Source organism: Peromyscus leucopus, chromosome 7, assembly GCF_004664715.2.
Source record: "Peromyscus leucopus breed LL Stock chromosome 7, UCI_PerLeu_2.1, whole genome shotgun sequence".
Lineage (NCBI taxonomy): Eukaryota > Metazoa > Chordata > Mammalia > Rodentia > Cricetidae > Peromyscus > Peromyscus leucopus.
The window spans coordinates 33139175-33152922 of NC_051069.1; the positions used below are offsets into that span (position 1 = coordinate 33139175).

Consider the following 13748-nt stretch of genomic DNA (forward strand, 5'->3'; position numbering starts at 1 on the left):
AAGACTTTAAATGAGCTCTGTGTGTTCAGATGAAGCAAAACCATGGGCCTTTCTGGTTCCATTTGTTTTTCTCCTTTTCCTTGATCTTTCTTTCTCAGCTTCTCTAAGAAGGTTCAATACTGATCCTTACCCTCCTTTCTCCCCTCCCCAGTGGTTGCACATGTGGACTCTCTCTCTCTCTCTCCTATATTGAGTTTATCCAGGTGGTGGGGTATGGTAATCATTGCAAATGTCTCCAGTGGGGCATCTGAGGTTACAGGCAGATCTTCATGCAAATGTCACTGTCCTCCACCCTGCCCTCTACTTCCTGAGGCAAGGCCAGAATGTGGTTTCCTGGCTTATCCAGTCGGGCTGCTGAGCAGGTGGGCAGGATCCTGCCCCCTCCCACCGCCTTGCTCTGCGGCTGTGCCGCCGTCTCACACATCATCCCTTCCCATCCCCCTGCCTCTTTCTGAGTCGGCCTCCCCTTTTGCCCATCTCTTTCATTTCTCTGTCCTTCCAAAGCATAGCAAAATGAATTCAGTTTTTTTCCCTCTCCGTTTTCAATTCTTTACCTCTTCTACTCTATTGAAAACGCAAGCCAAGTTTCAATTCTTACTGTATTAACAGATGGTATGCCTAGGTGTGGCTGGATTTGGTTCCGTGGGAAATGCAAGGAACTTTTTAGAGATGAATTTGGGGTGGGGTGGGGGCCATGAGAATAAGACTTTGCCCCAGTGGAACAGCGGCATAACTCAATAGAGTGGTGTGAATGACTTACATCTGAAGCAAATTTTTTAGTCTCTCCTTTGATCACTTACTTCTGTCTGAGGCATTTGTCTTCATTTTTAAACTTCAGGATAATGGCACTTGCCATTATTAGCTTGGTTGAATGCCTTAAGACACATGGTATGTGGGCTGGTGAGATGGCTCGGGAGACAAAAGCACTCACTGCCAATCAAGTGGCCTGAGTTCATTCCCCGGACTCTCATCGTGGAAGTGGGGGGGGGGGGGACAGACTCCAGCAAGTTGCTCTCTGACCTCCAGGGGCATGCTGTGGTGCATGCATGCCCCCCCACCACAGACAAAAGAAAGTAATGTAATGATTTTTAAAAAGACATGTGAATGCTTTTAGAAGTGAGATTATTATCATGGACAAAAGCGTTGAAACATCGTGTTTATAAGATGAGTTGGTGGTATTGAGTGATTGCCAATGATTGTTTCAGGGTCTAAATTATTTTCCCTAATAGCTTTTCTGCCCATAGTAAAAGCTCAAGCTGGATTGGATGGGGGAGATTGCGGGATGGGTGGGTGAATATTTAAATACCTACCTGCGGGTTTCTAGTCATTTCCCTTTTGACACTGGCACTACTGCCCCATGCTGGCCAGTAGCAGCATTACAGTATGGCGAGTTCCGTAGCTGGGCCCCTCTCTCTGGGTTTTCTCCTCAGCTGGTTGCCTGGGCTCCCTGAGCTGGGTCCTTTGCATGGGTCTCTGGCCTGCCATCACGGACAGCCTTCCTTCCTTCCTCCTCCCTCTCACCTCGTTTCCCATCTCCATCTGCCCCTGCAGTACTGCCAGTAACTCCAACCGCAGCACGCCGGCCTGCTCCCCCATCCTCCGGAAGCGGTCCCGCTCGCCAACACCACAGAACCAGGACGGAGACACCATGGTGGAGAAAGGCTCAGACCACTCCTCGGACAAGTCCCCATCCACCCCGGAGCAGGGTGTGCAACGCAGTTGCTCCTCACAGTCTGGTCGGAGTGGCGGTAAAAATTCCAAGGTGAGCAGAGCATGATGGAGACCCAGGACCCCTTGTTAACTAGCTGCAGGAAGGTACTGGGTACTCGTGTGACTGAACAGCCCCTGTGTCGGTCAGGCCAGGTCAGGTCAGGTCAGGTCAGGGCCGGCAAGGGAGACCTTAGTCTAGGCACGCAGGGAGGGTCCTGAGCCACGTGACCCTCCTCTACCCCACTTCCCATCTCTCTGTAGGAGCTAAGGAGCTTCATGACCCTTGAGATTTAGAGGGGTCTGTGGGGATCAGGAGGGTTCATCTGCTTAATCCTTCTTTAAATTAGGTCCCTTAAACTGGTAAAGGGACATTATTTGGGATAACTGTATTGCCAGAAAGAGAGGGCTTCAGGGAACCTTCCAGAGTGCTGTTTTTAACCTCCTCCTTGGCCATCACCCTGCCTTCCCTTTGTACCAACCTATTCATCAGGCAGCGAGGACAGCCCCAGGGCCCTTCCATCCCTCTTGAGCCGGTCCTTCCCGCACCTGCACACCCGAGCACTCAGGCTCCTGGTCCAAGGGTTAGCATAGAGCCTCACGTGGTGGTTGTGGGTCCTCAGGGTTCTCCTTCCATTCCCAGGCCTCTGACCACCAAGAGGCCCGCCCCCCTGCCCAGGTGCTCCCAAACCACCAGACTCACAGCGCATAAGAAAGGGGACCCCCGGGGAGGCGGCTTGGGAGCTGGTTTCCCCCTCGAATTTGTCTTTTGATTTCTTGTTCTTCCTCTTCTCCCCACCGTTCCCCAAAAACCTTCTCTGCATGCACGGTCTTAGTCTCACAAGCGCCTCTCAAAAGTAAGCCATCTTTTGTCTCTGTCTTTTACGCTCCCCCCTCTAGTACCGAATTGTCTGTAGTGCTCAGCATTCCCTCCCTCCCCCCCCCCCCCCCCCCGCCGATTCTGCCCATATGTCCTGCTTGGTCCCTTTCCCGGAAGGGCCGACCCCACTGTGCCCCACCCCCATCCCTTGGCAGGCTGGCTTGGAAGTCACAGAGGGACCACTCCCACTGCCCCTGATGTCAGGAAACAGACCCTGCCCCTGGCCGCCCTCCCCCCACGCCCCCCAGCACCCCGTGTCTGCCTGCTTGTGAAACACCACCACTCGTGGGAATGTGTTTCCCTCCTGGCGTGGCACTTTCCAAAAGCAGAGTCCTGCAGGGGGTCGTTCCATTCAGTCATAACGTTGTTTCTTGTGGCCCTTTCGTGGGTAAGTCTGGCTTCCCTGGCAGGAAGTGATGAGAGTCTGTCAGGAAGGACCCTTGACAGGGGGTCCGTGATGACCTTGCCAAGGCCTCACGGGATCTGTCCAGTTCATCTTTCCCTCCGCCCTCGAGAGCTACTTGGCCAGGGCACCCCTTACTACTTGCTTGTACCACTCTGGAATCACTTCATGGTTTGCTCAGAGCCCTGGGTTGTTTTTTTTTGTTTTTTTTTTTTTTTTTTTTTTTTTTTTTTTTGATCAAAGGGAGTGTAGTGTCAGCACCTGGAGGTTGATGAATGTGACAAGACCCGCCAGGCTCTGGATGTGTGATTGCAGGAGGGAGATGTGCCAGACTCTATCTACCCAGGGACAGAGGATCTCTGAGGTCCGAGGGGAAGCTGGAGGGAGTAAATGGCGAGCAATTGGCACTAAGACGGTGGTGCCCAGGGAATCAATTGTGGGGAAGGAGAACCCGAGGGAAGACTTACAACGGTGTCTGCAAGTGTCCTCGGGGAGGAAGGCAATGCATTGTTCATTCCTGATGGAAGAACACGCCCGCTGTGCCCTTCAGACTCAAAGCACTCTCAGGATTTTAAGTGGCTATTGCCAGTTGAGGACAGCCTGGAGTGAGGAAGCCAGCAGGGGTCCTCTCTGGGTGGAGGAGGCTGGGCAGGTTCAGGCTGGCCCGATATCTGGGGACAGGAGTTAATAGACTTTCTTTGTCCTCACCCCTCGGCTGCCTTAGTTGAAAGGTGTACTAGAGGAGGGCTCGCAGGCTCATCTGGAAGAGGGGGAGGAGCTGGCTGGATGTGGGCACCAGGTCATTCCTTCTCTCCACGTCTTCTCTGCGTCTTTAGTCTTTCCAGTCCTCAGGTGAAGTGTACCGCTCTTATTCATTCAGTGAGCAGCACAGCTCTTACCTTATTCAATGCTTGCTGACCACCGATGTGGGGAGGACCACATGGCACAAGCGCACTGGGGGGGGGGGCACTGTGGTCAACCCGTAGCATGCATGTGCAAGACACAGCGACTGCAGAAGACTGATACCAGAGCCATCATGGGAAGAGGAGGGTTCAATGCAGGTCCAGCTGTTGGACGGCAGGGAAGTGCTGCTGGGATAAGGCCGAAGCTCTTAAGGCTGCCTCCCCGGGGAGCATCCTTTCAAGGTGGCCAGGCAGACTGTGGCTGTGCAGAGGATCTGTGAGCTAGGGACGTTTTTGCCCTCGTCGTAGCTGAGCCACCCCTGACCATCTCCCGCAAAGAGGCCACCCTGTGTGTTTTTGAAGCAGGCTGCAAGGTGCCTCCCTCCTTCTTCACAGAGGAAGGGACAGATGCAGTCAGTGTCTCTCCCCCCCTTTCTGGCCTCCGTCTCTTCATTTGTTAGATCCAGGGTTGGGACAGGGGAATCACCAAGTCTTCACCTTCCCCATCACCACCATCATCATCATTACCTCAGTGGTTGAGGCTGATTCTTGTTTCTGCTCAGGACCACGGGGCTGGCTGACTCTCCCTCTCAGAAACCCCTGTGTTTTTGGGGCCACAATCGAGTTGCACTCGGTAGTGATGGCCAGTGGCCACTAGAGGGAGCCAGGGCATGCTCTCCTGCCCCGACCGGCTCGAGAATGCCACCAGCCCTTGCAGGCCTGCCCGGTAGATAGGGCCGCTCAGTCCTTCCTTGGCTTGTGCCTTGCAGCTTTAGCGCTCCGTTGGTGCTTGGCAATGCCCAGTGCTGTGACACTGGCGCTGCTGTGACCTTTCACCTTTTGGTTTGTTTGTTTCGAATTCTAATTTTTGTGGTTTTCTTTTCAGTATGACAAACTTAATCTGATCAAAGTAAGACGTTGTTTTTTGACACCTACCCCCTTCCTCCCCCCCTTCAACTTATGCTTAACGTAGAGCTCCTGGCCCCCTTCTCCCTTCACCCCCTACCTCAGCCCACTCTTCAGACTCCTTGAGCCTTTGCTCTGGGAGAAGATGCTTTTGGATGCGAGGGCAGGAAACTGCTATGAGGTAGTTGGAGTATGTTTCCAGGAGCCTCGCATTCCATCTAGTCCTTGCTTGTCTGACTCCCTGTAGGAAATTCCAGAGAAGCCCAGAACAAGCCCTCCGAGCCCTCTTCCACCTCCAGCTCTAACCCTGCCTCCGACAGGGTCTTGGTACTCCCTTCCTTCCCCGCTTAACCATCTATTATGCCCTCAGAGCCTGGCTTCCCTGGTTCAGTGCCTTCTTGCCTTCTAGCCCTATCCAGGCAGAGGCATAGCAGTGGATTTACAGTGGTAGGCAGTCTCTCTGACCTGCCTGTCTGTGCCCCTGTTACCCTCCTGGAGATTAAACTTCCCCAAGGCCTTCATTCACAGGAGGTCTCTTCAGCACTCTGCCCAGGAATGTGGAGCCATGAGGATGTAATTCTTCCCCAGGAGGCAAGTCAAAGATTAGGAACTCCTTCCTGCTGGGCAGTCTTGAGGGCTAATGTGGAAGTCACTGGAAATGTCAGGCTATGGGAGGCACCTTCAGTACTGGCAGATAAGAAACTGTGTAGCTAGCTCTGTGGTCAGGGGCAGGGCCTCCAAAGTCCATGGGCCCTAGAGGGCACCTTCCTCATCTCCTTTAGTTCGTAGACGTCTTTCCTTGCTCTCACTTTATAAGATAATAAATACTAGACATAAAGGTATCACAGAGCTAGAGATGGGACAGATGTTTCTAACTGGAGCTCTTGGGACCCTGAAGCTGTGTGTTTCAAGTGCTTTCTTAAGGGAACAACATCTTGATAGTGTATACAGAGAGATCTACTTCTGTCTGCATGGGCAGGAGGAGGGCAGATCCATATCTGAGGATCTCAAAGGATCCTGTTCCCATCGCCCCCTTTCCTCCTTGGGTTGCATACAAAAGTTAGAAGGAATGAAGTGCTTGGGTGCGGTTGAGAGATTCCTCATCTGTGGTGCAGGTGACCCGGATTGGGTCAGGACCAGTGTATCCCAGGATAACTGTGGAGACCTGGGGCGGTGGCTGCAAGGGGACACCTGCTGTCATTGTGATGTGCAGTTAGCCAACATTTCTTGTGGTCCTACAGTCAGCTGTCACTGTGGACATTCAAAAAGTCTGTAGAAATGCAGGTCCCGTTAGATACAACCTTCTCACTCCATCCACCCTCCTCCAGGCATGTATGGCCTTAGCTGTATGATGGGAATGTTCAAGTCCAGAGTTCTTTCCTGCAAAGTAGCAGTTCCCTTGGATATGTGGGTTTGGCCTTCAGCTTCTGGATTGGAGGAGCCAGTGGCACTCTGGTAAAAGACTGTGCTTTCTAGATCAGACCGCAGTGACAGCCTTTTGAGACATGACCACAGAGAGACCCTAGAAGAGGGGGACCGAGTGTCTGCCTTGCTACCTGCTGCCCTGGCCAAGCTGGCCAGTGAATCTGTGTGAGGGAGAAGCATAGTCATGTCTGGTCCCCATCCACTGCTTGTCTCCGGCCACCAGAGTAGAGGGTCAAAGGTGTCGGGCAGACTTCTGGTCAAAAGGAAGAACTGGCTGAGGGGAGATCACATGAGCATCTGGTCATCGTTGTGGTCACAGTCCTTCACACTCTGGTTCACAGTCACCTCTACCCTGTGCCACACACACACACACACACACACACACACACACACACACACACACAGCTTACCAGCTGACACAGTGGCTGCCCAGTTCTACATTCATGACACAAGCTCCATCTCTCTGGTACCACTGAGGCTTTGACCTGTTGGTGAAGTTTCTTACATCCACATAGAATGTCTACAAGTAGAGGTTGGAAACATGGCACATTCCAGCCATTCCTCTTCTTCTACTAGAAAGTTTCAGATCCCTTGGGGGAGATCAGAATGAGAATTCCCCGATAGGAGAGCTGGGACAGAAGGTGGCTTTGTGAATACCAAGTTGTCACACCATGGGTTGGGAGAAGCCTTTCGAGATGGCACGCCGAACCCCAGCCACCCCTCTGCCGTTTGCGGTCAGGAGGTCAGCCAGTTGTTGGGATAGGGAAAATCCACTCACCTGCCAGCTGGAAGCACGGTGTGACTTTAGGCAGTCCCTTCTTCCCCTGTCACCAAAACGCCCCCCCACCCCCAACCCCCGCCTTTGCCAGAGATGACCCGGAGCAGAAGGCTGTACTGGGCTCCATCTGTACTTGGCTTCTAGTCCAAACCCACTTGGGGACTAGGCTTTGGATGCCGACCACACATCCCACACCCCCATCCGAAGAACCTGGCGATGGGGCTCCGGCTCCCTTCCGGTTGAGCGCTAGCTTAGTGCTGCCACTGCCTGCGTCTGAACCGCCCCAGCTGTGGTGGAGCTTCCAGCATGGACTGCTCCCTGGGCCTCCTTTCCGGGGCTGTCTTGCGAAAGGAGGACCCTCCTGAGCATCCACATGGGAAGCATTCAGCTGTATTGGGACTCCTTCGCCCTGGCCGCCCTCTGCTGTCCTCTGTCACCTTCACCCAGGGGGACGGAATACTCTGGCCACTTGCCGCATCTCTGCCCTGACTAATTTCCTTCTCTCTCTTTTTATTGTGTCTTTTCAGAAAAGCCAGAGTTGGTACAATGTAAGTATTTCTGTTTTTCTTCTTGTTGGGTAATAGTAAAATGGGTGTGTGGTGGTGGTGGTGGTGGGGGTACGAGGTGGGCAGAGGGAGGTGGGCAGAGGGAGGTGGGCAGAGGGAGGTGGGCAGAGGGCGGTGGGCAGAGGGAGGTGGGTAGAGGGAGGGGAAAGTGTCAAGTACAGCTTGGGTCCTCTGAGTTCTTGCCCTTGTCAACCCAAAATAGATACAGTAGTTCCCATCTGCAGCAGGCTGATTAAGCCTTGGGGAGCAGGATTTGATCTGGGGACATGAAGAAAGGTCCTACCTCTTTGCTTTCCTCATCTAGTGCCCTATATGAAGTCAGGGAGCAACCATGTCTGGAGAGTGGCTGTTTCAAGGCCAGACAGAATTCAGGGGTCAGGGGGAGCCAGGGGAGCCAAAGTTCGCATCTGCTAGCCAGGACATCTTGGGGGAAGTGGAGTTGAGAGACTGTGCCGTGTGATGGAATTTGTCGCTGACATCCAGTGTCCTCCAGAGCATGTGCCTGATGAAGGGCTTGGCTGCTTCCGGTCTGTAAAGCAGAATCTTCTTAGGTCACCCCAGTGGGCCGTTCCTCCAGCTCTGGACCCTGAAAATGCTTTGTGGCGTTAAGCGGTCCCTGCAAAGGCCCCGTTCTCCCTGCCACGTAGACCAGGTTGTGAGGCCCCGACCTCCTCCCTGGAGGAACAGCCAGCGAAAGTCTCTCAGCCTGCCCTGGTCACATGTTCAGGGCCTTCAGGAGGACTGCCCAGTGGAAGCGCTGGTGTGTCCGGCGGTCTGCCTTCAGACCCTGGTCTCTCCTTCTTGGAGCCGGTCTGTGCTGAGAATACCATTCTTCCTCCCCAACTCACCTCCTCTTGTTCCTGCTTCTGCTCCAGTGGGAGCTAAGGCTTGGAGCAGCCATCATCGGGATGGTGGAATGACAGGGTGGGAGGGAGCAGCAGACGGGCTTCAGGAGCGGCTCGTGTTTAACGTGGGGCTGGGGGGTCCCAATCATCCCTCTGTCTGCAACGTGGTAGTAAGTAGTTCCTCAAGGTAGACACACGTCAGCTAGCACTCTGGCTTCCCACAAGCTCCTCTGGGCCTGCCTATCCCAGGTGCTTTGTATGGATCTACCATCCACACCCCCACTGAGCACCCCAAATGGCCAGAGACGCTGAGCTCTGCCTCCTCTTGCCTGTTCCTTCACCCCGACTCACCAAGAGGCCTCTGGCCTCCTCTGGCTGATGGCTGCTCCTATCTTAGAGCGAGGAGCTCTCTCTACGTGGGAGCGAGCCATCCTGGCCCAGCTGTGGCAAATACCCCAGCATCCTCTACCCAGTAATCTCCTTTTGAGCGGCATTGTATAAATTAGTGTCACCTACGGGAGACAGAAAACACATGGCCGCAGTGTTATCGGGCAATTAAAACATCCAAATTTGGACAGGCAGATCCTGTCTTTGCTGCGGCTTTGGCTCTTCTCGCCCCCTTTCTCCTCGCATGGCTTTTGGCGCAGCTGCTTCTGTTTTGCCTCGCTTTCTCCAGTTCCGTGTACGGCTCCCCGCTCCGTGCTCTCTGGCCCGCACCCGCCATCCTTTTCTTCCCCCTCTGTGCTCTTCTCTGTTCTCTGCTTCCCAGTCACCCAGCTGATGACTCTGTTTCTTCCCGATTGCTACGAGTTCTAAGCTGGGCCACCCCTCCACCACTTCCATCTCCACGCCCTCCCTCAGCCTGTGACATCTGGGTACTCCCTGTAATGACAGGCTGGGAGACCATGCCCCCCCCACCCCCTTGCTTGGCTGGAGCATGGGGGTGGGTCATCTGTCTGCAGCTGAACTTGACAGGTGCCTTTGAACTTGTACGTCCTCCAGCCTGACCACCCACACATCCCTTTCTCCCTGCTCTGGGCCGCTGCCTATGGGTGCGGGAAGTAGAAAGGATTGAAAGTGGAGGAGGAGATAGAAATAAATGGCGGGTGAACATCGGGACGCCAGAAACAGAGTTTCCAGTTGCCCTAGCTGCAGGTACTAAGAGGTGTGCATGGGAACTGCATAATCTGTAGCCCCTGCTTTCGCTTCTTCCTGTATCTCCTGGACAAGAGGTAGCTCCTGAAGAGCTTGATCCGTAACTGCAGCCGTGGAGAGGCAGGTTGGCTGTGGTACCCAAACAGGCTAGTTGGATGGGATCCTCCCGCCCTTACTGATGAAACAGATGCCCCGGTTCAGTTTTCCAGAGCCACTTATTAGTGTAGTTAGCCTGTCTGTTTGACACTGCGGAAGTCTCCCCCGGGTTCTCTCTGACCCCGCTGGTACATTTACCCCGGACGTTGGCACAACTACTTTGGCTGACCCTGGAATCTATGACCTGGGTTCTCCGAGAGCCACCTGCTGGGTAGGGTTTTATAGCCCTTGCTGGGCCCTGGCTGGCTAAGTACCCTTTTCTCCCTGAGTGCTGTGGCTCTGCCTTCTACACTTGTGTTCAGATACATCAAGGCGGGGGGGGGGGGGGGGGGGGGGGGGGGGGGGGACGACGACGACGACTTCCGTCGACCCCTCCCTCAGCACTACCCCTTCATAGTCTACATGGGAGGCTCTCAGCCTACCCTTGTTGTTATGACCTGCTTTCTTTTAGACCTACCTTTCACCTCTGTTGTTCCCTGCTGGCCGGCTGGCTGGAATCTGACCCTCAGAGAGCATCCTGGTGTCCTGTTCCTGTGGCTCTACACAGCGCCTTTTCCCTTTTCCCCAGCCAGGGTCAGCTCGCCAGCTACGATGATGCCTCAGGTTCTATCCCCGGCACTAGGAGTCCTTCAGGTAGATGCAGGCTTTCCAATCCCCTGCCCCGGGGGCCAGGCTCGAGTCAGGGCCCTGCAGAGCGCTGACAGCTCCAGGAGTCCCCGAGACCTGTTCAAGGGGCCTGGATGGAATTTAAGAGGAAGCCATCCTGCCCCGCCGTCACCACCACCAGCCTGCAGAGGAGAAGAGTGACTAACTCATTGTCCTGCAACTAGCCAAGGGAAGCAAAATAACAGACTAACCTGAGCTGAAGGGTGGGTCCTAAGAAAGGAAGTGGCTGGACCCTAGTGACGTGGGCAAAGGGTCCGTGGAGGGTGAACGTCAGGGTCAGGGTGGAGTGTGAAGACCTTGTCTTGTGCAACTGCCCTGGGGCCCTTCTCGCCCTTCACCACCACAACTGACCAGCTCATTTCACTGAGCAGGGCCTCCAGCCTGGGAGTACAAAGGTGCAGCCCCAGTGGTCAGGAGCTTAAGGGGTCAGGTGACAGGGCATTGGAACTGTAGTCAGAAGTAAGGGTGGTCAGAGGGGTACCATGTGCCTTTCAAATATGCTCCTTCCCGGTCCCGGTAGGCACGGGTCTTCCCGAGCTCCAGGTGGGCAGATAGACCCTTCTGCCTTATGTCTCATTCCTGGGGTGTTAGTGTTTCCATAGCAACTTAGGGACAAAGCCTAGAATAGGGCAGCTGCTGGTGACGGCACCCACATTGTCTGACACTGTCCTCTGCTAGGAAAGCTGGCTTTAAGGAAGGGAAGCAGAGATGGAGCCAATCCCGGGAGTGACACACAGGTCTGGCTGGCATCGGTTTGGGAGCAGTAGGGCAGAGCTTTCTAGGAGGGGGGATGCAGGTATTGGGGTAGCAGAGATGACACACCCAGTGCCTGGTATTTCCTCCAAGGGCTGTCCTTCCTCATCGTCTGTCTGTCCCCCACCTATGATTTTCCCCGTGACTTCTAAGAATCTTCCTGACGGGTACCCTCACGACAGTCAGCCCCATCCTTCACTCCCCGGTGGTGGTATGACCTCTCCAGATGAGACCCCCCCCCTCCCAATCCTAACCCCTTCCCCACCCTTCTGCGTTGCACCCGTGCCCACCCCGTGTTTAGTCACGATCCCTTGTCCTTGTCCCACCCACCTCTGGCTTCTGCTTACCGGATTTGGCCGAAGCACCAGGATTTCCTCTGTGGATCTTAACTGGTTTCTCCCTAGGTGAGGTCAATGCTGAACCAATTTTTTTTTTTTTTTAAATCTGGGCTCTCTCACCCCCTCCTTCCTGCTGAACCTGAACCTGGAGAAAGGGTACCAGTTGGTCCCAGCACCCAGTGTTTGCCATAGAGTTAATGTTTAGCTAAGAGCCAATTCCGGCTCCCGGAGTTCTGGCCCTGCCCTGCCCAGCCCTTGGTGAGGGGGTGGAGACAAGACCAAATGCAGACTGAGACTCATCTCCTACGACAGTGTCTCTCAGGGTGTAAACTGTCCCTGTCTTGTTCAAACAGCCACCATCTCACCTTTTCTGTGTCTCTGGCCTGGATACCAGTATTTCCAGGGAGAATTTCTGTTTAAGTATCTGGGGCCTCCTGGAACTGTCCACACTGCCTGTATCTTGGGTGCGGTGTGGTCCTGAAGAGATGGGTTGTGATCACCCTGGAAAATAGAATTGCTGGATTCACCTGCCACAAAATTTGAGGACCACTGACACATAGGGCAGGGAGAACTCGATCTTAGGATAGAGTCAGGGCAGGGACTACGCTCCAAGAAGCCAGGCTTGTGGTTTAGGGATGTGTGTGTGTGTGTGTGTGTGTGTGTGTGTGCGTGTGTGTGTGTGTGTGTGCGTGTGTGTGTGTTGATATGCCAATAGAGCGATAGGGAATACATTCATGTGGTAGATAATTTTTACACAATATATGAAATACTAAGTTCTAGAGAAGATTAAATTGAAGGGTGGCTCATTCCTGGGGAAGCTGGCATCCAATGGAGTGCGGTTTACCTTAGGTTAGGTGAAGGCAAGTGTCCTTCAAGATGGAAAGGGGAGGGAGTTAGAAGATGCCTTGGGCGAGGATTCTTTCCCCTCTGTTTACCCTACCAATGGCTGTCATGTTCCTCTTGACTGGAGTCTTCGGGTCTGAGACCCAAGAATCCGTATTCTTTGGCTTCATTTTTAAAGTTTAAGCATAGGAAATTACTAAGGTTTATAAGACAAAGGAACATTACCCATAATGCAACAGCCCGAGACCTTCCTGGTAGGGTAGGCTGTCTGGGTAGAACAAGGGAGCTGCCGCGATTATCTCTAGGATCTTGGGAGTCCACGCCCTCCCGGTCCCCATGCTGCCTACTCCTCCTCTCCCTGCCTAGAGCCGTGGTTCTCAACCCTCCTAATGCTGCGACCCTTTCATACAGCTCCTCACGCTGTGGTGACCCCCAACTGTAAAATTATTTTTGTTGCTACTTCATGACTGTAATTTTGCTGCTGTCATGAGCCATGAGGTACATATCCGATATGCAGCCCCAGTGAAAGGGTCATTCATTCCCCAAGGGGTCATGGACCACAGGTTGAGAACCCACGTGTAGAGCCCGTTCTGCCTTCACGGCCCGGCTGCCGTCTCTCTTTTACCATCTCCCTCCTTCTCGTCAGGGCCCCTAGGTCTGCTCTTATGTTGCTGTTTCCCCTCAAGGTCTCAGCAGCCACCCGTGATTCTGCTTGGCTTTGCCCCGAGGCCTCCGTGTATGGAAGGCGGGACTCAGTCCTTGGGCAAGCACCTCGGGCCGACCTCATCTTCTCCAGGCTGTCTGTCTGACCTCTCTGTGACCAGCACAAATTGGAGATTCCCATGTTTGCTGCTGTTGCATCAGAGGAGTTTGCCCAATAGACGGGCTCCTTAAAGGAGAGCTGTTTCTTAAGAGACCCCCTCCTCTATTCAGTCTCAGATTTCAGATTTCACCAGAACTGTGATGCCCTGGGCACCTCCCCTTCTCTTCCTCCGCCGAGAGCCCTGGCCAGCAACTTTCCATTGCAGGAAACATCTGCTGGTTGAGGCCAGGCTAGGCCTGGGGTTACTGCAGGACATTGGCCAGGCCCATCACCCGGATCCTGTAACTTGAAGCATGTGCGGGGCTCTGGCCTTGCCCGCCCACCAGCCCTGCCTCCCTCCCTCAGGCCCCAGTGACTCTTAACAAAGAAGTCATTCGCTGGCCAGCTGAAAGGAGTGCCTTCTGGAGGCAAAAGGGGTGTGTGTAGGGGTGGGGATGAGAGCAGGCTCCGTGCTGTGCCGCTAAGTGGTGGCCCGTTCTGCCTGGGTGAGAGATGTGAGTCACAGCAGTCCTGGTCTGATGGAGGGGGGGATAGAAAAGTACACTGAACAGGTCAGTCCTTGGGGGCAGATCTGGACTAAGGATCTGGGCCATCATGGGCCT

At 54.1% G+C, this 13748-nt stretch overlaps 1 protein-coding gene across 17 annotated transcripts in view; it reads left to right on the top strand.

The window, feature by feature from the left end:
* Gramd1b (GRAM domain containing 1B) overlaps positions 1-13748 on the top strand; it is a 245783-nt gene that overhangs the window by 204368 nt on the left and 27667 nt on the right. For 9 of the 17 annotated variants that reach the window (XM_028866278.2, XM_028866280.2, XM_028866284.2 and 6 more), the window contains 3 exons: positions 1552-1762; positions 2544-2564; positions 7529-7549. In XM_028866278.2, coding sequence (XP_028722111.1) covers positions 1552-1762; positions 2544-2564; positions 7529-7549 — 253 coding nt within the window. The remainder of the gene's footprint in view (positions 1-1551; positions 1763-2543; positions 2565-7528; positions 7550-13748) is intronic. The other 8 variants (XM_028866281.2, XM_028866282.2, XM_028866286.2 and 5 more) reach the window with 1 other exon arrangement.